This window comes from Megascapheus bottae, chromosome 27 (genome assembly GCF_031878675.1).
Source record: "Megascapheus bottae isolate mThoBot1 chromosome 27, mThoBot2.hap1, whole genome shotgun sequence".
Taxonomy (NCBI): Eukaryota; Metazoa; Chordata; class Mammalia; order Rodentia; family Geomyidae; genus Megascapheus; species Megascapheus bottae.
Genome location: NC_143535.1, coordinates 3,428,074 through 3,450,770, shown reverse-complemented (window position 1 = coordinate 3,450,770; position 22,697 = coordinate 3,428,074). Strand labels below are relative to the sequence as shown.

The following is a 22,697-nucleotide window of genomic DNA, read 5'->3' as shown; positions in this document are numbered from 1 at the left end:
GGAAGAGAGGAAGGGTGTTGTCAGTCATTTCCCTTCCTGTGAAACAGACTCCTCCAGCTGGGCGGACGGCAGGCTCGGGGGTTTTGACATGTGTCCCCTGCAGTCTTGTCATTTTGCATTCATCCTTTGCCGCCTACATGAGCTCAATTACAGAGGAGTGATGGAACCTCAAGCATGAGCTGCCATTTGGCATTTCATGTCAGGGCCCACCCCCGCCCTCCCTTCAGTACTCCATCCTTGTCACATCATTACTTTCCTGTGGGTCCCTCGGCTACCTGGGAGAGCGCCTGGCCTTCCTGCACCCCGCATTCCCAGGCTTTCTACAAAAGCCAGAGCATTTCAGATGAGGAGAGGGAGAAATGTCATTCTGTGCTCATCCTGATGCCCGAAGGGCTTGTGACAAGTTGAGGACAAAAAGTGTTATGTGTTTGGAGCCTGTTATCTCTCAGTCCTGTTTATCAAATAGGCTCTGGTCCCAAGCCTGTTTTCTTATACAGTTCCATTATACTCTCCTTGTGGTACAGTACTGCCAGGTAGCTCTTGTCTCCACTTCATGGGAGGAGAGAGAGGGGCACAGATGTGAAGTAGGTGGCAGGAAGTCGGGTCCAAACCCACTCTTTCTGCCTGTGATTATAAGTGTTACTTTGCCTGCATTTTACTGTTGAAGAAACTGAGGCTCTGGGAGGTGAAAAATCAGCTGCTTAGAGAAGAGGTAGAGACAGGGTTTGACAGTCAGTCTGGATTGACAAAGCATGCACCCTGTATTTCTGCTACAAAATCCTATCTGTGCATTTTTCAAAGCAGCCCAATTCCAGCTTGTTGCATGGATTTGAACTACATTAATAGGAGTTTTCTAGATTAAGGCGTGACCCCCCTACCTGGGGAGATACCCTCTAGTCTGAAGGGACTCTCAGGAGGTAAGGTAGCCCCTCCCTTCCCCTCGAGTCAGGTGACAGTGTCCTGCTTTCTAGGCCCTGTTCCCATATGGTGCCCTTACCTGGAAGACAGCTCTGAGCCGGCTTTGGTTTGAGCTTCAGGTTGAAATCCTTATGTGAAATTGAGGTTTGCTTTCTGTGTTTATCATTGAAGTTGGTCTGCTTCTGTTTTGGGGCTGTTGTTGTTATTGCTGTTAGCTGGTTTTCTAAAGCGAAGTTTGTGTGGTGGGGAGAGTAGGGTTCATCAGTTGTACCTAATGAGTGTCTCGTCTCTCTCATGCTGTAGCTACCACTGTCTGTGACGTGGACACCCAGTTCCGGTGCCAGGAATCGGGGACCTGTATCCCACTCTCTTATAAATGTGATCTTGAGGACGACTGTGGAGACAACAGTGATGAGAGTCACTGTGGTAAGAGGATACGATGTGCAAATCCCTTCTGGAGAGGGGTAGCCATGTTTGCCAACTGGGTTGCACAAACAGGTGGGGTGGGGCTGGAGAAGGAGAAGTTCTGATAGTCATTTCCGGGTTCAACATCTTCCAGGTGCAGGGCCACCGCCATCCATGTGGCAGGGTTAAGTCTTCCTTGCTCTTTTGTTCTTATGGGGATTTTTTTGTGTGTCTGTTTCCTGACAATTCTTTTCTTCTGGTCACACTCAACCTAGAGTTATGGGGATGTAGAAGTAAGTGAAGACAAGATGGGGCCTAAACTCAGCTCAGTCACTTACTCTTCAATTGTCCTTGTCCTCTAATCTGAAAAATGAGAAAAGGGGATCCTTTTTGCCATATAGAGATGCTACCAAAGGGAAATGTGTCAGCCAGGCAGTAAAAGTCTGTTTTCTCTCTTTGTATGTATGTATGCTTGTGTTAGAAGTAGGGCTTGAATTCAGTATCTTGTTTTTGCTCAGCTCTACCACTTGAGCCCCAGCTCTGCCTCTGGCTTTTTAAAATCTCTGGTTGGAGATAAGAGGCTCATAGATGTTCCTGTGAATCTCACAGACTTTGTTCTGAGCCACAGCCCTCAGATCTCAGCCTCCCTAGTTGCTAAGATTACAGACATGAGCTCCATTGTCAGGGAAGACAGTAGGGTGGTAGGTGAGAACTTGACCCACACTTCGTAAGTGGGGGTGAGAGTAGGCTGGTGAAGTTTGTGAGCTGGTCTCCCCACCCCCGCCGGGATCCTTCAGTAAACTCTGCTGAAGATCAGCAGGTAATATAAGCCTTCTGAACGGTAATTTTTATGTTAGGAGAAAAATGTGTTGGCAGCGTAAGCATTATAGGGACTATCTAGTCTAGTCCTTTTAATTTCCACATTCACTGACTGTGGTCTGTCTTCTTATCTCCCTGGTGATCCCACGCTCTTCCTGTTGAGCTGTTCTGTCACTTTCACAAGCCCTGTCTTAGCAGGCTCTGGGCCCAAGCTCCGTGGCTGGCTACTGACAGAGGCATTATGCAATGCACACAGTGCACCAGATGGGAGACCCAGGGCCCTAAACCAGGAGCGAGAACAGATACCAGGCGTGACGAGGAGTTGGCATGCCTCTGTCACGCCTTCTTTCCTGTCCATCCATCCTGTGCACACTCTCTCTCACACACACACACATGCAGGCATGCACACACACAGTTTGGTTCCTTTATGAGGAGCAAGTGTATGGACTCGCAGGGACTGGAAAAAGTGGAGCAGAGAGTGCTTGTGCATGGTTGTAATGCAGTAGACTAATGACTCAGGAAACTCTGCTGTAAGTCAGAGGTCACAGAGCACAGCTGAGAACCCTGGGCAGGGATTTCCCAGCCTTCCTCTGGGAGGGCTGGCGTTTTCTTTCTGTAACAGAGCATGTGCTTGGGGTTCTTGCCATCTCCCCGCCTACTATTCTAGTTGAAGTGTGTTGTGAGTTTTGGTCTAGTACAGTGGGAACCCCAGAATCGTCTCCCTCCCCCACTGGACATGTGGTTGACCATTCAACATCTTCAGCTCCCACCTTCCTCCCTGGCCCTCCTGCTCTTTGGTCCTAATCCATCCCCAGCTCCCATTGAGCCCTTCTCCCCCGCAGGCCTCTTCATCTTTCATCATGAATACTTCACTCCCCACCTTTGCCTTCAACCCGCTTCTAGGGAGACAGCCAGGTCTGCCCCTCAGGCTCTGCGCAGCTACCCCTGCTCCCTGAGGCTCCATAAAACCCCACCTGTTAACTGCAGCTGTAAGAGAATGTCTGAGAAGTTTATAAGCAGTGGAAATTTCTTCTAGTTGTAGAGGTTGGGAAGTCCAAGATCAAGATCCCTATACACTCAGCGCCCGGGGAGGGGCTGTTCTCGTGGACATCTTCTTCTCTCTGCCCTCTTTAGGAAGGTTATGAATTGATCCACACCCAGGCCTGGGGAGGGCCTGTTCTCGTGGACATCTTCTTCTCTGTCCTCTTTAGGAAGGTTGTGAATTGATCCACACCCAGGCCTGGGGAGGGCCTGTTCTCGTGGACATCTTCTTCTCTGCCCTCTTTAGGAAGGTTGTGCATTGGTCCTTAGTCTTCTCAAGGCCTCCCTGGTGACTCAGCTTCCACACAGGAGTTTTGAGGACATGTTGCATCATGAGGTCTGCTTCCATGACACCTCTAAGGACCCATTTACCTGTTTACTCTGTGGAGATGATTCTAGATGACTTCCTGTCCTGGTTAAAGCTCCCTCCTTCCTGGATTCCAGTCTCTCTGTCCGTGCTACCTACTCGGAATCAGCGGTGCCCTGTGAACTTGGACTCCAGGGATGGAATTTGGGGGGAGCTGGCGCCCTCGCATCTCTGTCTGCTGTCTTCCCCACAGAGATGCACCAGTGCCGGAGTGACGAACACAACTGCAGCTCAGGAATGTGCATCCGCGCCTCTTGGGTGTGCGACGGGGACAACGACTGCAGGGACTGGTCTGACGAAGCCAACTGCACCGGTCAGTACTGCCTAGACTCAGCGGTCAGCATTTGCCCACTACCTGTTGGTTGGTGTCATGGCCTGTAGGGTGTGGAAGCTGGACAGTAGCTTGTACTTTAGGAGCCAGTGAGCACAGTCATCTGAATAAGGAGCTGGTGTCAGAATGCAAATGAGCGCCCTTGCTTCCTTCATGGAGAAAGTCTCACCCAGAGAAATGGTGGTGGACTGGCCAGCATTCTGGGTGATGTAGCTGCTACTTCACATTCTGGCTCAGGTCTTCTCAGTTCTTCAGGACCAGGAATGTACACTTCACAGACTGACCCTGGGTCATGAGCTAGGTCAGCTTATTCAAATGGAAAATTAGGAGGGCTGACCAGATCAGTGAAACGTAAGATTTCATCCAACAATAAAGTTGGGAATCCCATGAGCAGCCGGGGGTGCTAGATGGAGTAAGTTAAGGGCAGTGTTCATTCATGCTCACCGCATTATTATGAATGAATGAGTGCATGGTAGCCGTGTACCTCGTGTTGTGTGTGTGTGTGGGGGGCGGTTAAGTAGAACTAGACTTGAGGATGGTTGTGGAGGAATAAAAGCAAATTCTGTTTAATATTTGTCCCTTCAATCCTTACTTCTAGATAATTATCACTTATTTAAAAAAAATAAGAAATTTAAGATCCCCAAACCCACGCAAGGCGTGATTTGCTCTGCGCGGGTCTCTCGAGGTTACAGTTGAGCCTGCAGTCCTGACCCTCCCTGGAGGCTCTACTCTGGAGAGCCTCAGGAATGTGCTTTTCTGAATGTGAGCATGGCCTGCACTAGCGGAACGGCAGCAGAGGCACCGCCATCTTCCTGGGGCACACATGTGCGCTGTCTGGAAGCGAGCTGCGGTGGATAACTGGGTAGTAAACGAGGGCAGCCTCAGTCTGTACATTGCAGCATGATTGAACATCTTGTTATCACATTCACATTGGTCCAACTCGTGTCCCAGCAGGCTGCACCAGTCCTCCAGAATGGATTCACAGCCCCCAGTCCATGGGCAGGCTGTCACACAGACTCTGGTTTTAGCTCTGGTTTTCTCTCACCAAGACTCGTTGGGGAAGGCTTAGAGTTTTGTCATTCAGCTGCAGCCTTCTTCTCATAGCTGTTCTGGCAAAGATGGTTCTCCTTCTCTTCCTCTGAGATTTTTCTTCCCAGGCTGGCTTTGAACTGTGATCCTCAGATCTCAGCCTGCCGAGTAGCTAGGATTACAGTTGTGAGCACCTTTCTGTGTTGGCACACATAAGTTGCCTTGCTTCCCCCCCCTCCGATGTTTAATTACGACATTTGGTCCCGTTGTTCTAGCAGGTCTTGCTGGCTTAGGGAAGATAGAAGTCAGAGACTTAGGCAGATGATGATGCCCTTGTTAGAAGCGGGCGCTGCCTCTCCATGACCGCTCACCACAGAACTCCTGCCATTCCTGCAGTATGGCCAACCCCATCAGAGACAGGAGTCTTTTCTTTCTTCCCTTGGCACGTCAACTTGGTTTAAAAGTCAACCCTTTCTGTGTCGATAATTTTCAAACTATTTATTGAACATAATGATTTATGCTGCACTCACAAATAAAAGCGCTAGTAAATGAGGAAAGCTGAGGAGAAAGACAATGTTTTCTGCATCCCAGTCCAGCTTGGCCACTTGAGTGCAGTTGTGTGAAGTGATCCATCTTTCTGATCTCAGCGTCTGGGATGGAAGCCGGCGATCTCAGACCTGCCTCCCAGAATTGTTATTTGGAAACCACACTAGTGCTTTGCAATTGCTTCCAATTAACAAGGAAAGGCATAGCCAGAATAGTAATAAGTAGACTACTATGCTAATTAGTTTAGGCAACTTTGTGTGCCTAAGCAGGGAAGGCCTTAGTGAGGAATGTACATTTTGTAAGATTGTTGATGTATAAATAGAAAGTATTCTAGGCAATGGTTCTTTCTAGGCATAACCTCAGGTGACACATTTTATTTGTTCTTTGTATTTAAGTTATATAGTATTTTTTTTCTTACACATGTTTGTTGGATTCTGAGTGCCAGCGATAGTGAATGTTGACACCTCCCATAGACTTATTTATATGCTACCCAACACTGCTTTGGTCTTCTGAGAGATGAAGGGACACAGATAATGGATCATTCCTTGTTTCAAAGTAGTGTGAAGAATTGGATTTTCTGTACTTCTTTCTGACTCTTCCCCCCCCAAAAAAAAATTCAGTAGAAATTCTAGAATACAATGGGGCTGGGAATTTGGCCTAGTGGTAGAGTGCTTGCCTAGCATGCACGAAGACCTGGGCTCTATTCCTCGGTACCACATACATAGAAAAAAACTGGAAGTGGTTTTGTGGCTCAGGTGGTAGAGCTTTAGCTTTGAGAAAGCCCAAGGACAGTGCTTAGGCCCTGAGTTCAAGCCAGGACTGGAAAAAAAATGAGAAATTCTAGAGTACATTGTAAGCCAATTTCCCCAACCTCTGAGTAGTTAGTTCATTTTCAGTCAATTGAATATAAAGCTGCATTTGCTTTCAACAACCCACTGTGGTTTGTTTTATATTCTTTGGCTATAAGAAGCCTAGTCACATAGCTAAATTAATGGGGGCCCATCTGGTACCTTCCCCCCAGTCACGTTTTTCTTTTTTGTTGTTGTTGTTGGTTGTGGGGCTTGAACTCAGGGCCTTGACGCTGTCCCTGAGCTCTTTTGATCAAGCCTAGCACTTTACCACTTTGAGCCACAGCTCCACTTCTGGTTTTCTGGTGGTTAATTGGAGATCAGAGTCTCATAGACTTTCCTGCCCAGGCTGGCTTTGAACCTCCATACTCAGATCTCAGCCTCCTGTGTAACTAGGATTAGAGGCATGAGCCACCACCACCTAGCTCTCATTCATTCACACGTTTCTTTCCACTACTTCAGTTAACCCATGAGCACCCATTCCCTGAGAATATCACCTTGAAAATATGTAGTGTGTAAGTGTTTGTGAACAGCTCATGGATTTTTAAGTGAATTTTATTCTGGCATGTTGCTGTAGTTGTAGTTTAGTATTCGTTTGTGTTGTCATTGTCTTAGTTCTTACTGTATGTATGTATGATGGAAACCCATTATTGGTTTGTACGTATTTGTGCGGAAAGCACAGTATGAACTGGACTGAGAGCCACGCAGAGTCTGAGGCACCTATGGACGCTCTTCCGAGGTGTCTCCCATGGTAAGGTAGGACTAGTGTCTAGTATTGAGTGCAGGTGGTAGCAGTGAGCGCTGGGTGGACAAATCAAGCGAGAAGGTGTTTGTACTGCTGGTTGGGTTTGAGGTACATGTTAGGTGCTTGAACTGAGATGCTCCTAAATGACTTCCAGGTGGCCTTAGCCCATGTGTTCAAGTAAGGCCGTTCAGTCGTAAGCATGACCGTTCCTCTGCCTTCTTTGTTTGTTTGAAGTAGTTGTGCTGGATGGTATGTATTCTGGGCCAGCGAATGCCATGTTTGCTTACACGTAAGGCTGGGCAGATGGCAGATGGCTCTGTGTTCTGAGCTCTGCGTTCTGCTTTCTTGGAGACTTTGCATGAATTAGTTACACAGTCTTTAGACCTAAAGTCTTTCGCATTTGGTATTATATAAAGTGACGGCCCTTCAGAGCTTAGGGGAGCCCTTGGATGGCAGCAGCGTAAGAGCGCAAAGCTGGGGACCCACACTGGGCAGCAGGGCAACAGGGGCTTCTGTGAGGGGAAACTGCACCGAGGCTTCACAGGAAGAAGACAGCCCTAGCGTAAGTTCCCCAGTCTCTCCCATTCTGTTCTTCGGCTGTGGAATGGGAGGACGGCTGTACTCAGTCTTTGAGTGATTGGAAGAAGTGGCCGTTTGGCATGAGCATCCGGGCCTGTGCCAAGGCGTAGGCAGCCTGAGCCCCATGTAGCCCACGCTCTGAGGCCCTGCCCGCTGAGGAGCAGCTCAGATGCTTGGTGGAGGAGGAGGGGGTGTGACACTGCCCCCTCTGTTGACAGCTATTTACCACACCTGCGAGGCCACCAACTTCCAGTGCCGAAACGGGCACTGCATCCCCCAGCGCTGGGCATGCGACGGCGATGCAGACTGCCAGGACGGCTCTGACGAGGATCCAGTGACCTGTGGTAAATGCCAGTGCCCAGGCCCTGGGGGAGCCCCCCCGGGGCCTGCTGCCACCACCGCAGCAACGCTGCAGATGGGCTCCGAAACGAAGCCCCTCTCTGTGAGCCCTGTGGAAACCAGGGTGCCCGCCCGCTCCACCGCTTGTGGCCGGTCCTGTGATGGGTCAGTCCCTCACCTACAAACAAAACAAATCACACTTCACCCCACTGCAGAAATGCCTGGTGGCTCTCACCTGCAACCGTGGCCACTCAGGAGGCTGAGATGTGAGGGTCACAATTCAAAGCCAGCCGGTGAGCCACCTGGCATACAGCCACGGCTACACTTGGTTCCATCGGTAGAGAAGGAGCCCTTCCGCTCAGGAAAAGCAAACTCCAAAAAACCACGTTCTTCCAGTGCAGCCTCATGCATCTCTGCCGCCTGCCTGATGGTTGTGTCTCGAGCCCCTGAAGGACACAAGCATCCTGATAGCATCGCGCCCGAGTCAGTGTAAACACACACCACCATGTTCACGCAGCCACAGTCCACGGGCTCATTTCCTAGAACACACTGCTGTCTTTAAGTGACACAACTGCTTAGACAGACAGAAAGAACCCTTGTCCCATTTTATACCAAAAATATGCTCTTATGTTATGTTATTCTCCACCTTGGTTTTGTTGTTGTTCACATAACTATATACTGGAAACAGAACTTTGCCCTTCTTTAATCACCTGCAGCTCTCTAGAACCACTAGCAGAACAGTCCTCTGCTGGGCAGAGGTGCAGGGGGTTTTGCATCTATTACAAGGTGTTGCAATGGAATTCCCACTCTTCTGTTAAGTAGGACGCATTTCTGCTTTGGGCATTGCTGGATCTAAGCATACAGACACGGGGTGGTACAGATGGGTGTTCTGCCAAGGTTCCTCTATTTCATTCTTCTCCATCACTGGGTTGAATTTCAGAGAAGAAGTGCAACGGATTCCACTGCCCAAATGGCACTTGCATCCCATCCAGCAAACACTGCGATGGTCTGCGCGACTGCTCGGATGGCTCGGATGAACAGCACTGCGGTGAGTGTGCCCCGGGCACAGGTGCCAGGCCCTGCGGGTGTGATGGGAGGAAGCCCACCCAGACCGGTGCCCTCTGTGGGTTGCAGCTAGGGGGAGGGAGCGGGAAGGGGGGCTGGGGCTGGGATCGTGGGGTGAGTTATGTCTGGGGAATGTTACCAGTTCTTTTCTGTGTGTTCTGTGAATCAACAGCCTGTGTTTGCCGGGTCTCTTCTTCTGGGCTGCGTTTGTCAGTGTTGTCCAGTATCACTTGGGACGCATCCCAAGGCCAGGCAACCATTCCTATCCAGTATCTTTAGAGTCAGAAGGGTGATCTTCGGCCAGTGTCCTGTACCTTTAGGGTACCCTGCGATCACCTGAGGGGCTTTAAAAATCATGGGTGCCAGGATGCCACCTGTGGACGCTCTGTGGGGCTGAGAGGTGGGGCCGTTCCACCTTGCAGTCTGCAAAGACTCTCAAAACCATTTGGTCCTTGACAGGACACACTCATGTGCTTCTCGGAAGCCCCTGTCGGCTGCCTGCACTGAGCATGTTTGTACGGCCCACGAATGATACTTCAAGTATCTGAATGGCCCCTGACAGAAGAATGGCTCCCTACTCTTGAATGTGGGCTAGGGAGGGGTTGGGTGATTTTTTTTCTTTCTTTGAAGTATCCCAAGTGATTCTGTTACACAGCCCTTGTTCTGTGCTGGCTCAGAACAGCAGTGGACAAGATTCAACCCATGCCCAGTTCTTTCAAGTGGCACTGCATTTTGAAACACAGTGACTCCTGTTTCCCGCATACTCACCAAATGGAACTGTTCTCTGAATGTAACTGTTCTCATGCTACAGTGTCGACATTAGAAGAGCTGCAACAGGCTATGACTTCTGCAGAGTCATTGCTCGCTCTCTGTGTTAGTTGAGGTATTATAGAGAAACAGGACGACAGCGTACAGGACTTGGCTTGCACAGTTATGGAGGCTGGCTAGTCCAAAGTCTGTAGGTTCAGGCCCCAAGAGTTGTGAGGCTGGAGACCCGACAGAGAGCTGGCTGCATTCAGCTCCAGAGGCCATCTTCTTGCCTTGTGCTCGCATGGCCTTTGCTCTCTGCATGCATCTTGGCATCTTGCCGTGTCACCTGTCCTGTGCCCATATAACTTCATCTAACAGGACTCATCTTGTCAACCATTCTAAATGGACCCCATCTCCAAAAGCAGTCACTTTGGGACTTCGGGAGAGGGCTCGATTCACCCCATAACCCCAGTGCCTTGAAGGAGAACATTTGCCAGCCACTCTCAGAGAGTTGGTGTCACACCCTGGTGATGGCGGCTAGCTCTGGGTTTCAGCTTTGGCATCTCCCTCGTTGGCTATGTGCTCATCTGTAAACGGGCTGTGAAGCCTCTCACAGTGATGCCTTGAGGGAGGAAGAACACACCTCGTCCCATCCTTTAGCTCTGGGCTGGGCACAAAGCAAGTGCTCCATCCAGGATTCTGTCCGAATGCTGTACTGCTTCTTGACTGTGTGTCTGTCATGGGCCTTGGGCCTGGGCCGTGGGGCACCCTGCAGCCCCGGAGCTCATGGCCCTTCCCTCCTCTCGCCCCCTACCAGAGCCGCTGTGTACCCGCTTCATGGACTTCGTGTGCAAGAACCGCCAGCAGTGCCTGTTTCATTCCATGGTGTGTGACGGCATCGTTCAGTGCCGTGACGGCTCGGATGAGGATGCGGCCTTCGCAGGGTGCTGTGAGTGGCAGGAGGAGGGAGTGGGAGGGGAGGCAGCTGCAGAGGGGAGAGGTCACTCGTGGAGGGGGAGGTGACAGGCTTGGCCACCCTGGATCTTTGCTGACGCTGGGTCTCCTGAGGTAGCGTTCTGCCTTGAGGAGTGCTACGCTGGCCTGAGTGTGGCAGTCCAGGCCTGGTCCCCTGGCCACCCAGGAAGCTGAGATCCAGAGCGTCGTAACTGTAGACAGTCAGGGCAGGAGCGTTCACTCAGTCCACCTCCAGAATAAGCAGCCAGAAGCAGGGCTGGAGACACGAGAAGGCATGGAAGCTTGGAAAGGTCACCAGGGTCACCCCCGTTTGGTGAAGGTATGCTTCGGCCCAGGCGTGGTGGTGTACTTCTGCAATTCCAGCTCCTCAGAAAGGCAAAGGCAGGAGAATAAGTTCCAGGCTAGCTCAAAGTGCCATACTCTGTGAAGAACAAACACGACAAGCAAAAGCACTGTGGAGGGTGGTCATGCCCGAGTTCAATCCCCAGAACGTCAGTAAATTCATTAGCTAAATAAAGGAAAGAGAAACCATAGCTGCTCTGTTGGAAGCTGGTGGACGACCTCCATCTTGGCAGGTCCCCCGTGCCAGAGGCCTGCCTGCCACCTGTCCTGAACAGCTGGCGGCCCCACCACCCCTGGCCTGGCTGGCCATGCCCCCATAGCTTCAGCCCAGGTGCAGTGCCACCCTGTGTATTTTCCCCTACACGGTGAGCATCCTTCACAAGGGATTTGGTTCATTGCCCCATTCCCAGACACTGCCTGTGTCCCTCGCAGGGACTGCAGCGCTGTGCTGGACCGCGAGGCGTGAACAGCGGACTTTTAGGTCTCAAGGTCGTGGAGACACAAGTCCAAGGTCAAGGTGCTGTCTCCCAGGCCGGGTCCAGGGCTGCCTCCTCCCTGCGCCTTCAGTGGCCTTTTCTCTTCACGTGTCTATGTGGAAGTCCCCTCCACGGGGGTGTGTGCCAACTGGGTGCTCTCCCTTAGCTTTTTCGCTTAAGGCTGGCACTGTACCACTTGAGCTGCAGCTCCACTCTGGCTTTTTGGTGGTTAATTAGAGATGAGTCTTATGGACTGTCCTTCCCAGGTTGGCTTTGAACCTCCGTTCTCAGATCTCAGCCTCCCTATTAGCCAGCGATTGGCTACTCATGCTTTTCAGAAGGATGAGGGTCTTATTACATTGCCCAGGTTAGCCTTGAACTTGCAGCTCCTTTATACCCTCTCCCAAGTGGTCATTAAGCTGACCCCTAGCTTGCGGTGAGGACTTGGAGCTGGAGTCTGGGTGAGATCAGCTCAGCCCATCACCGCTCCACAGAAGCCCAGTGGACGGATTAACCATCCAGCTCTGCGCCGTGGCAGTCCTGGTCTAAATGCGGCTGTGGCTTTGAAGAAGTCCTTCAGCTCAGCAGCCTCTCAGCGCAGGGCCTGTGGTCCCCTCTTGCGTTTCGCTCTCACTCCTGCGGCACAGAAGTGATCGGGCTTTGTGGACGTCCTTCCTTACATAGCCCCAGACCCCGAGTTCCACAAGGTGTGCGACGAGTTCGGGTTCCAGTGTGAGAACGGCGTGTGCATCAGCTTGATCTGGAAATGCGATGGGATGGACGATTGCGGGGATTTCTCGGATGAAGCCAACTGTGGTAAGGAGGAGAGTGCAGGGCGGCCTTCACACCCCAGCCTGCATGGCCAGGAAAGGGAGGATGGCTGCTGCCTGCTGCCTCTCCCCTGCTGCTGTCAGCATGCAGAGAGCTGAGCCCTCCCTAGGCCTTGGTGGGTGTCAGGAGCCTTGGATGCAGTCGCTGCCTCCTCTCCCTCCTGCAGTCACCTCAGGCAGTGTGGAGAAAGCTGTAGACCAGAGTGCCACCTTCAGGGCTTCATCGGGTTAAATCTGATGAGTGAAATGGCACATCAGAACTCAGGCCATCATTTGCAAGATACCAAAATGTAGGGAAGAGAAACCTACAGAGTGGGGGTCAGGGAGGGGGCGGGGAGGGTTTGCAGATCTGTGGTCCCCTGGCTCCACGAGGCTGCTGCCTTCCTCTTTCCTTCCCACTTCCTCTCTGGAAGGAAGTCCAGGGCCTGGGCTTGGGCCTGTTGTCTCTGGTTGTGGTGCAGTTTGGTGTTGGGTCACATGGTGTCGTGGAAACAACGGGCAATGTGCTTGATCTCCACAGAAAACCCCACTGAGGCCCCCAGCTGTCCCCGCTACATCCAGTTCCGTTGCCAGAACGGCCACTGCATCCCCAACAGGTGGAAGTGTGACCGGGAGAATGACTGCGGGGACTGGTCAGATGAGGAGGACTGTGGAGGTGAGAGGCCGGGGACTGGTCAGATGAGGAGGACTGTGGAGGTGAGAGGCCGGGGACTGGTCAGATGAGGAGGACTGTGGAGGTGAGAGGCCGGGGACTGGTCAGATGAGGAGGACTGTGGAGGTGAGAGGCCGGGGACTGGTCAGATGAGGAGGACTGTGGAGGTGAGAGGCCGGGGACTGGTCAGGTGAGGACTGTGGAGGTGAGAGGCCGGGGACTGGTCAGATGAGGAGGACTGTGGAGGTGAGAGGCCGGGGACTGGTCAGATGAGGAGGACTGTGGAGGTGAGAGGCCGGGGACTGGTCAGATGAGGAGGACTGTGGAGGTGAGGGGCCGGGGACTGGTCAGATGAGGAGGACTGTGGAGGTGAGAGGCAGGGGACTGGTCAGGTGAAGACTGTGGAGGTGAGAGGCCGGGGACTGGTCAGGTGAGGAGGACTGTGGAGGTGAGAGGCCGGGGACTGGTCAGGTGAGGAGGACTGTGGAGGTGAGAGGCTGGGGACTGGTCGGGTGAGGACTGTGGAGGTGAGAGGGAGGGGACTGGTCAGATGAGGAGGACTGTGGAGGTGAGAGGCCAGGGACTGGTCAGATGAGGAGGACTGTGGAGGTGAGAGGCCGGGGACTGGTCAGATGAGGAGGACTGTGGAGGTGAGAGGCCGGGGACTGGTCAGATGAGGAGGACTGTGGAGGTGAGAGGCCGGGGACTGGTCAGATGAGGAGGACTGTGGAGGTGAGAGGCCGGGGACTGGTCAGATGAGGAGGACTGTGGAGGTGAGAGGCCGGGGACTGGTCAGATGAGGAGGACTGTGGAGGTGAGAGGCCGGGGACTGGTCAGATGAGGAGGACTGTGGAGGTGAGAGGCCGGGGACTGGTCAGATGAGGAGGACTGTGGAGGTGAGAGGCCGGGGACTGGTCAGATGAGGAGGACTGTGGAGGTGAGAGGGAGGGGACTGGTCAGATGAGGAGGACTGTGGAGGTGAGAGGCCGGGGACTGGTCAGATGAGGAGGACTGTGGAGGTGAGAGGCCGGGGACTGGTGGGGTGAGGACTGTGGAGGTGAGAGGCCGGGGACTGGTCAGATGAGGAGGACTGTGGAGGTGAGGGGCCGGGGACTGGTGGGGTGAGGACTAGGCTGGCCCCCACCTCTAAGACACCAGGATGGCTCCACTGCCTGCCCGACATCTCCCAGTCTGTGGAGTATGTCATGGGCCTGTCGTTTGGTGTCTCAGGAGGAGAGACCCCGAGTTCTGATTCTGCCCTTCACTTTCTGCCGTCAGTGCATTCTCATCTCCCAGGCCACCTGCAGGAAGAAGTCTTGCTCTTGGACAGATCCTGGGCAGACCAGCAGCATTGCTGCCCCCGGCCCTGCCTGGGTGGAAAGCACGCTTACCGTTTTCTTTTGGCTTTAGCACCTCCAAACTCGGTCTTGGGGTGATTGTGATGAGTTCCTTAGAGCAACATTCTGTGTCACTGGCTGATGGGCTCCCCTCCCCCCCGAGCCCTCAGGAGCCCCCCATGAAACGGGCAACTTCGTGGGAAGTGGCAGAAGCCCCTTTTCAGTGCTGCAGCATGGTTGCACCTGTCCCCGTGGCTGGCGTGGGTGCAGCAGAAGCAGGGAGTCCCCAGGGGGATGGGCAGGGACACAGTGACTTTAGTAACCCCCACCCCATGTTTCCCACTTGATGTTTCCCTCAGATCTGCACGTCCTGCCCTCCCCCACGTCGGCACCCTCCACCTGTCTGCCCAATTATTTCCGCTGCAGCCATGGGGCCTGTGTGATGAACACCTGGGTGTGCGATGGCTACCGGGACTGTGCTGACGGCTCAGACGAGGAAGCCTGCCCCACCCTTGGTGAGTCTGCCCGCACTGGGGGTGGGGGCTGCCCTCCCTGGGGCCAAGGAGGCGGGGCGGGGGAGGGGTGGAACAGACCTGTGCCCATCTTCTGGACTGCCTGATGAGCATCCTACCAGGAAAAGCCAGGACCCTGCCTTCCCCAGGGCTTCCTCCTCGGTGGAAAAGGGCAGCGGGATGATAGAGGGCTGTGTGTGTCCAGTTCCTGGTTATGGTTTGGTTTGGTTTTGCACGTGGGCTGTCTGGTCTGCCCATCTGAAAGGAGGGTCAGCACTGCCATCTAGTGGCTGGAGGCAGGCATCTCAGGGTCAGCGCAGCCCTGTTGCTGGAGAGCCATCAGTGAGGCAGCGCCCCTCAGGGCTGCAGAGGGGATCCTTCACCCTGAACTCTCTGGCTCCAGAGACACTGCTGGGCCTTTTGAGGATCATGTGATACTGGTCTGCTTGGTTGGGGCCAGGATTCAGCCTCTCCTGGCTCCTCACCCACTCCCACGGCCCAAATGATATTGCATTCCTCCCCTTTCCTCTGGCCCATCCCATCCCTCCAACCCCCCTCTCCGTGTGTACGGGGGGCGGGGAGAGCCTTTAGACACAAGCCCCTGGCTCCTGAGGCCCGGGCAGGGCCTCTGAGGAGCAAAGCGGGGTGCGGCCAGCATGCCATCCGGATCCCTCCCTCCGCCCTTCGAGGGCTGCTCCCCGATCACCCAACTGAACTTGAGAACTGTGTTTTTCCAGCCAATGTCAGTGCAGCCTCTGTGTCCACCCAGCTTGGACGATGTGACCGATTTGAGTTTGAATGTCACCAACCAAAGAAGTGTATTCCCAACTGGAAGCGTTGTGACGGCCACCGGGATTGCCAGGACGGCCAGGACGAGGCTAACTGCCGTGAGTAGTCGGAGGTCCTGCCCAGTGGCTCTCCGCCCTCTCCCCCAGCGGCTCTCCTCCCTGTGGCTCCAGGCTAGAGGTCCCAGGGCCGAGGGCTGCACTGTGGGTCTGAACCCGACCCAGATGTGCCAGCACATCTGGGCGCTTGTTTCTCTGAGCTTTCCTCCAGGACTTGTCTGCAGTGACCCTCGTCGCTTCCTGGGACGTCGAGATTGGCTTTATTAAATTAGTTGACTGGGTGTGAAGGGCTGGGAGTGTGTCCAATGAAAAGATCTTCTGGATGGAATAAGAGAAGCATCTTAACTGGGATGTTTAAAACTCTGGGAAACACTGATTGGAAAAGCCATTGCCTTTCCTCTTTAAAACGTTGTGTTTTGGTGTCCAGAGGCGTGGCAGTTGGGCATGTCTGTTCATGAAATTAGCGCACCTTGATCAGCCTCTCCATTAGACAGACACGGACCGTCATGCCTCCATCCCGCACCCCTGCCGCCTTCCGCGTGTGCATTTATTCTTCTGGAAGGATCTGGTGGACCTTTATGGAAATGCGTTATTCCCATGCTGCCGCTGGTGTTCTATTAAGGATGACTCTGATGGGCAGGGCAGAAGCCTGCGGGAGGGGTAGAGACTGTGGACGGCAGTGTGCGTGCCAGGCCCGTCTCCTGGGCTGCAGCTTACCGAGCAGGGGGTGCTGCTGCCTGCTTCCTTGCAGGCCTGTTCATGGAAGGGCGGCACGGGGGAACTGGCTGCTGTCTGCAGGGTCCCCTAGATGGGTCACTGAGTACTCTCGTGGTCACAGGGAGAAGGCCGGCTACCCCCAGTTCAGAAGACCACGGTTAGGCTGTGTGTTGATCTCTGCACCACCCAGCCACACCCAGCCAGCCCGGTCAGTCCAGAGACTGCACTCCGGGCCATCTCTGGCTTCAGGACTGTGGTGTAGAGTTCTGGGAGGGTGTATCTGGAGGTGCCAACCCACGCACCACCATGGTACCTCTGGGGTGGCCATGGCTGCTCGCTATGGGGCCCCCTGCTGGCTGCAGACACTCACGTAGGCCCTTTTCTGCCAGGAAGTGCACTTGCTCCCACCTGTGTCCCTTCTGCTGGGAGGGCAGAGCAGAGTGGCCAAGGCCTGCCAATGTCCGTGAGAACATTTGTCAGCACGTACAGCTGAGTGGCTGCATGAAGTCAGCATGGTTCCAGTGCTGCAATGATTCACCGCGCCACTGCTTTCATGACTCGAGCAGAGATCAGAGCTCCGGTGTAGATGCCAGGCTGCTCTGCACGGGATGATTGTGGTTTGGGTCAGGGATGGCCAGGCATCCGGTGCTGGGGTGCAGGCGCCTGACCTCCTTAACCTTCAAGTGACTGCCAGCTGGGTTGTGTACACGAGCAGTGAGCGTGGGTGATAGTAAACCATTTTCACACACTCACCCAGAACCAGGGCGTAAACACGCGCTCTCACTTCTCCTGGAAGAAGACCCTCATTGTAACATTCAAAAAGGCCAGTGTCCTTCCACTGCTCACTCTGGACATGTATTTTAAGTAGAAACCAATTCGTTCAAATGATTCAAACCGCTTCTCCTAAGCACTGGTCCAGCCTTCCATACCACGTAGCCCTCCCTTCCCTTCTAAGTTCTGAAGGGCTGTCCTGGGCCTTGAACTCAGGGGCTGGGGCTGGACCTGAGCTTTTTGCCCAGGGCTGGCTGGTGTACCAGCATGGGAGCCACACCTTCACTGCTAGGTTTTGGGGGTTTAACTGCAGATAAGAATCTCACAGACTTTCCTGCCTAGGCTGGCTTCAAACTAGGATCCTTAGATTTTAGCCTCCTGAGTTGCTAGGGTTACAGGGATGAGCGGCTGGTGTTCGGCTAAGGGCGTTGTTTGTATTTTAGCCACACGCAGCACCTTGAGCTGCACAAGCCGAGAATTTGGATGTGAGGACGGCGAGACCTGCATCGTGCTCTCGGAGCGCTGCGATGGCTTTCTGGACTGCTTGGACGAGAGCGATGAGAAGGCCTGCACTGGTGAGCTTCCTGGGCCTGGCCTGCTGCCTGAGTGGGGCGTGGCCTGGAGGGGAGTGGCCGGCCTGGGTGTGGTGAGAGGGGCGTGGCCAGAGGGGTGTGGTGTGAGAGGGTGTGGTTGGGCTGGGCATGGCCAGAGGGGCATGGTCAGGAGGGACAGGGCTGGCTAAGGATGCAGGGCTCCCTCCCGTGTTTTGCGGACTTCTGGTTAGGACCCCGGTGCCCTTTTCCTCTGCTGGAAGTGAAATGTGTATGAGTTCAATGGCCCAGCTTCCGGCCAGCACCTCCCTGCCACCAAAATGCTCAGGTTAGGTTTGCTCCTGCCATATTTCCAACCTGCTGCTCACCTCCTTGTGCTCCCTAGATGAGTTAACCGTGTACAAAGTGCAGAACCTGCAGTGGACAGCCGACTTCTCTGGGGATGTAACTTTGACCTGGTTGCGACCCAAGAAAATGCCCTCTGCTTCTTGCGTCTATAACGTTTACTACAGGTGGGTGCCCACGCCCCGGCTGCCACCTGAGAGCCTGTAAGCCGTCCTGTGGTTCACGTGGCCCGGCTCTCAGGGAGCCAATCACACACAGAGCCATTTACTCTGACGGCACCTCCATTCTCCTGGGCAGGGTGGTTGGAGAGAGTATTTGGAAGACTCTGGAGACGCACAGCAATAAGACAAGCACTGTGCTGAAAGTCCTGAAGCCAGACACCACGTACCAGGTGAAAGTCCAGGTCCAGTGTCTCAGCAAGGTGCACAACACCAATGACTTGGTGACCCTCAGGACTCCAGAAGGATGTGAGTGTGAAATCTGACTTCTGTGACCTTAGACCTCCCAAGGGCGCGCAGGAGTTTTTGCCCATATATTTCGTGTGTCTCACACGTGCATGCATTATGCGACCCAGGGTAACAGTTTGTGCCTTCATTGCAGGTGCTCTCCACCCTTGCCTGGCTTCAGTGTGCTTTTATTTGTGTGTGTGCCTTTCCACTGCTACTTTTCACTGTCCTGTCCTTCCCTGCACTTCCCTTGTTTCTCACTGAATTCTGCTTTTTTAAATTTTTGTTCACGATTGTCAGTATGATTGCTTTCCTCTCCTCCTCCTCCTCCTCCTCCTCCTCCTCCTCCTCCTCCTCCTCCTCCCTTCTTCCCTTCTCAGCCACGTCTTGGAATGCTACTGCTCTTGGAACATTTTCTTGCACCTTTGCTATGCTCCATTTTCGGTTTCCACGGGTTTCTGGTGGAGCCTAGGCTCTTCTGTATGCGGGGTCGTGTTGTCTGCAGGCAAGGATAGCTTGACTTCCAGTGGACTCTTTTCTAGTGCCAGATGCCCCAGGGAGCCTCCAGCTGTCTGTCCACAGCGAAGCTGAGGGGGTGATCATTTGCCGCTGGACCCCTCCCCTCCACGCTCACGGTTTCATCCGGGAGTACATCGTAAGTACCCTCCAGAAGTTGGCAAGGGCGCCAGGATGCTGACCGGGAGAGGACTTAGTACTGCTCTGTGAATAACGACACCCCCGCTAGAACATGCTCCACAACCCAGATCCGTGCTTGAGCTTTTACTTTGTGTTTTTCTTCTCACTTTAGGTGGAATACAGCCGAACTGGTTCTAAGATGTGGGCCTCCCAGAGGGCTGCTGATAACTCTTCAGAAATCAAGGGCTTGCTCCCCAACACCCTGTACACCGTCAGAGTGAGTGCTCCTCTCTGATCCAGCTACCTGGTAGTTTCAGAACTTAGAGAGGTGCATCCATTTCATGAGAGAACTGTCTGTTTGTTTCATTGCTTGTCCTGGGGCTTGAACTCTGAGCCTGGGTGAGTGCTCTACCACTTAAACCATGGTACCACTTCTGGCTTTTTTGGGGGAGTAGTTTATTGGCAATAAGAGTCTCATAGAGTTTCCTGCCTGGCTGGCTTTGAACCATGATCCTCAGACCTCAGCCTTTTGAGTAGCTAGGATTACAGGCTCTGCTTATTTTTTAGAGATGCATCATAAACATTCTGCAGAATTCGCAGCTCCTTGCCCTAAAGGGGGAATCATCCTTCCCTCCCTCCCATAACCAACAACTTTCAAATGTAGCTTTTATCTGCTTGCAACCCAGACACTCCCCCAGCTTTCTGGTCCCATTTGCAGCCGCTTCTCATCTGCTTATCTCTAGCTGCAAGACCACTCAGACCATGATAAGTATCATTTATAAACTGATTTAACGGAAATGTAGTGTTACTATCTAGCAGAAAGGAAATAGATTTTGTGCAAAATGTGTTTATTGTGAACATTAAGTACATGCCGTCCAGAGACCCCCTTACTCTGGTGATTTCCCTTTTTTTCTCTCCTTTCTTTTCTTCCTCCCTCTTTCCCTCCCTCCCTCCTTTTCCTTCCCCCCTTCCCCCTCCGCTTGCCTCTCCTCCTCTCACTCTCTCCAGATCATCTGTCCGGACACACGCCTCTCTCCCCTTCAGAAGAACTATCAACCAATAGATGTGTTATAATCTTAAGACAGAATCCCCGTTTCCCAAGCTCCTTTGCTTTGCCCTGCCCCCTCTCACTTCAGTTGCTGGCCTCTGTGGATCATAGGACACTCTGTACAACTACCCTCTCTCCCCCTCCCCCTCCTGCACCTCCCTCAGAATTCATGCTGTGTGGTGTCCTGCCTTTACTTCATACTAATTCACACTCTGGTTTGAAAAGGTGGCTGCGGTGACTAGTCGTGGGATAGGAAACTGGAGCGATTCTAAATCCATTACCACCATGAAAGGAAAAGGTAAATGATTCTAGCATGTGCAGATTTAGAGAAAGTACAAGTCCTTTGAAATGACCTTTGATAAGACTGGAAAGGAGAGAGAAGCACAGGTTAGAAAACCCCGCACCTTCTTCCCTGGTGCAGGTACGCTTCTGGGCATCTCCGCAGTGCTTTAGACACAGAGTTGTTTAAGGTGAACTCCGGGTCCATTCCTCCTCCTAGAATTGCAACGCTTTCCAAAGGCCATCGTACCGTGGAAAATAGAGGGAGCCCTTTAGGTTTAGAGATGGGGCAGCTTACTCGGGTTCATCCGTGGGCATTTTGCAGAAGGCTCTGTGTTTTCACGTGGGGCCTTCTCCAGTGGCCCCAGCCCATGGTCTGGTGTTTTTGTGGGGGGCCTGCAGCGCTCCCTTCCCTAAGCACTGGCTCACCCACATGAACCCCCAGGAGTTGCATGAGCAGGTGGAAAAGTGGGGTGTCACATACCCCAGGCCACACAGTCAGCAAGTGGCAGAGCAGGGGCAAGAACCCAACATGGGCGACTCCAGAACCTGTGCTTCTATCCCCCCTGCTGCACGCTTCCCCTTGGCTGAGATGCCTCCCAGGCCTTTCTGCTCACCAGACTGCCTGCTTCCCGGGCTGCTGGGGCCTCGGGCCTGGGCGGGCTTGGCCTGTGCTGCTCATGCTAATCCTGGTATCTCGTGGAGATGACAGAGGTGGTTGGCGAGGGAGAGAGCAAATTGAGGCAGCTGAGTGAGGGGTCCTCGTGGGGAGACTGTTTCCGTGTCTCACTATTGGCATGTGGACTTGTGAGTGTTTAAAACCCTCGTGCATTCATGACCTTAACCATTCTTTTCTAATACGCACTCTGCATCTAAACACACCGCCCATCCATGCCCTCGAGGAGAGACTTTTTTAGGTCAATGAGTTCCTTGACTGCTTTTTTTCTCTTCTTAGGATGCACGGTGTTTGTCTTTTTTTAAATTAGGATGATTAAGGAGTTTTGCCCAGAGGTTTTGGCTCTGTGAGGCAGGTTCCAATTATACCCTTCCATTGTTCTCCCACTGTCGCCCTCCTCGTTCCACCCTGAGTTTATGTGGTCTAGTTTTATGTAGTTACAGAATGTCCAGGGGTTGGAGCTGGCCAAGCACCAGCCAATGAGCATCACGTTTCAGGTCCCAGTCTCTCTCTCTCTCTCTCTCTCTCTCTCTCTCTCTCTCTCTCTTACACACACACACACACACACACACACACACACACACACACACACCGAAAACACATAGAAAGTAAGCTTTTTCATTGTAAGCTTTTTCATTTTTATAAATAACTTATGTGATACAAAGAGAGCTTAGCCAGCTAAATCACAAAAACCATCCACTCAAGATGTCCAATTTAACATTTTATTAATAAAGCTATGTCAAAACTGATATCTAGGTTATTCGTAAAACTGAGTAAAAACAGACTTACCTGTCTTCACGTAGAACCACAGTTGGAATTGAAAAACAAAGCCTGCTTTGAAAACAAATATTTCAATTGTCAGGACCGTAGGTGTCTTGTACATAACTGGAATCGTGCTATTCCTTTGCTTAGACATAAGACAGAGCCTGGAAGCCCAGGCATGGCTGTCCAGAATCATCCATGATAGCCCTGTAGCTTCAGAACATAGCCACCCGCGGACAGTTCACATGGTTGCAGTGGCTGTAGCTCCATTCTTTCCCAATTATCTAAATGTTCCTTTTCCTCTAAATTAAAAAAAAAGATATTATGAGAATAGAGAGATTGGAGGTTGCCCCAGTGAATAAGTGTCCTTGTCTTCCTTGGGTTTTGTGGACACAGATCTTGTGTACGTTTGGAAATCTCAGTGGTGCTTGTTTTCTGTAATCTTCTCTGAGGTTTTGCTTCATTGGAGCTCCTCACATGACTTTTGCTAGCTATAACAGAAGGCAACCATGTAACGAAGTGTTACCATGAGCTGTCTGTGAGCTGTATAATAACATGAAAAACAAAAAGAAAGGCAGAAGCACTGGGTTCCTTAAACAAAAAGAAAGGCGGAAGCACTGGGTTCCTTAGATTCGCGTGGCAGCAGGGAGAAAGCCATCATCATCATCGACTGACCACTTGCTATATACTAAACTTGGTGCTTCTTGTTTCACAT

At 52.6% G+C, this 22,697-nt stretch overlaps 1 protein-coding gene across 1 annotated transcript in view; it reads left to right on the top strand.

Annotated features, from left to right (window-relative positions):
- Sorl1 (sortilin related receptor 1) overlaps window positions 1-22,697 on the top strand; it is a 105,065-nt gene that overhangs the window by 67,230 nt on the left and 15,138 nt on the right. Inside the window, exons 24-38 of the mRNA XM_090319304.1 lie at window positions 1,222-1,344; window positions 3,744-3,863; window positions 7,847-7,972; window positions 8,908-9,015; window positions 10,600-10,731; window positions 12,260-12,391; window positions 12,926-13,060; window positions 14,754-14,909; window positions 15,644-15,793; window positions 17,683-17,814; window positions 18,176-18,302; window positions 18,433-18,602; window positions 19,124-19,236; window positions 19,390-19,494; window positions 20,491-20,563. Of these exons, the coding sequence (XP_090175430.1) occupies window positions 1,222-1,344; window positions 3,744-3,863; window positions 7,847-7,972; window positions 8,908-9,015; window positions 10,600-10,731; window positions 12,260-12,391; window positions 12,926-13,060; window positions 14,754-14,909; window positions 15,644-15,793; window positions 17,683-17,814; window positions 18,176-18,302; window positions 18,433-18,602; window positions 19,124-19,236; window positions 19,390-19,494; window positions 20,491-20,563 (1,902 nt within the window). The remainder of the gene's footprint in view (window positions 1-1,221; window positions 1,345-3,743; window positions 3,864-7,846; window positions 7,973-8,907; window positions 9,016-10,599; window positions 10,732-12,259; window positions 12,392-12,925; window positions 13,061-14,753; window positions 14,910-15,643; window positions 15,794-17,682; window positions 17,815-18,175; window positions 18,303-18,432; window positions 18,603-19,123; window positions 19,237-19,389; window positions 19,495-20,490; window positions 20,564-22,697) is intronic.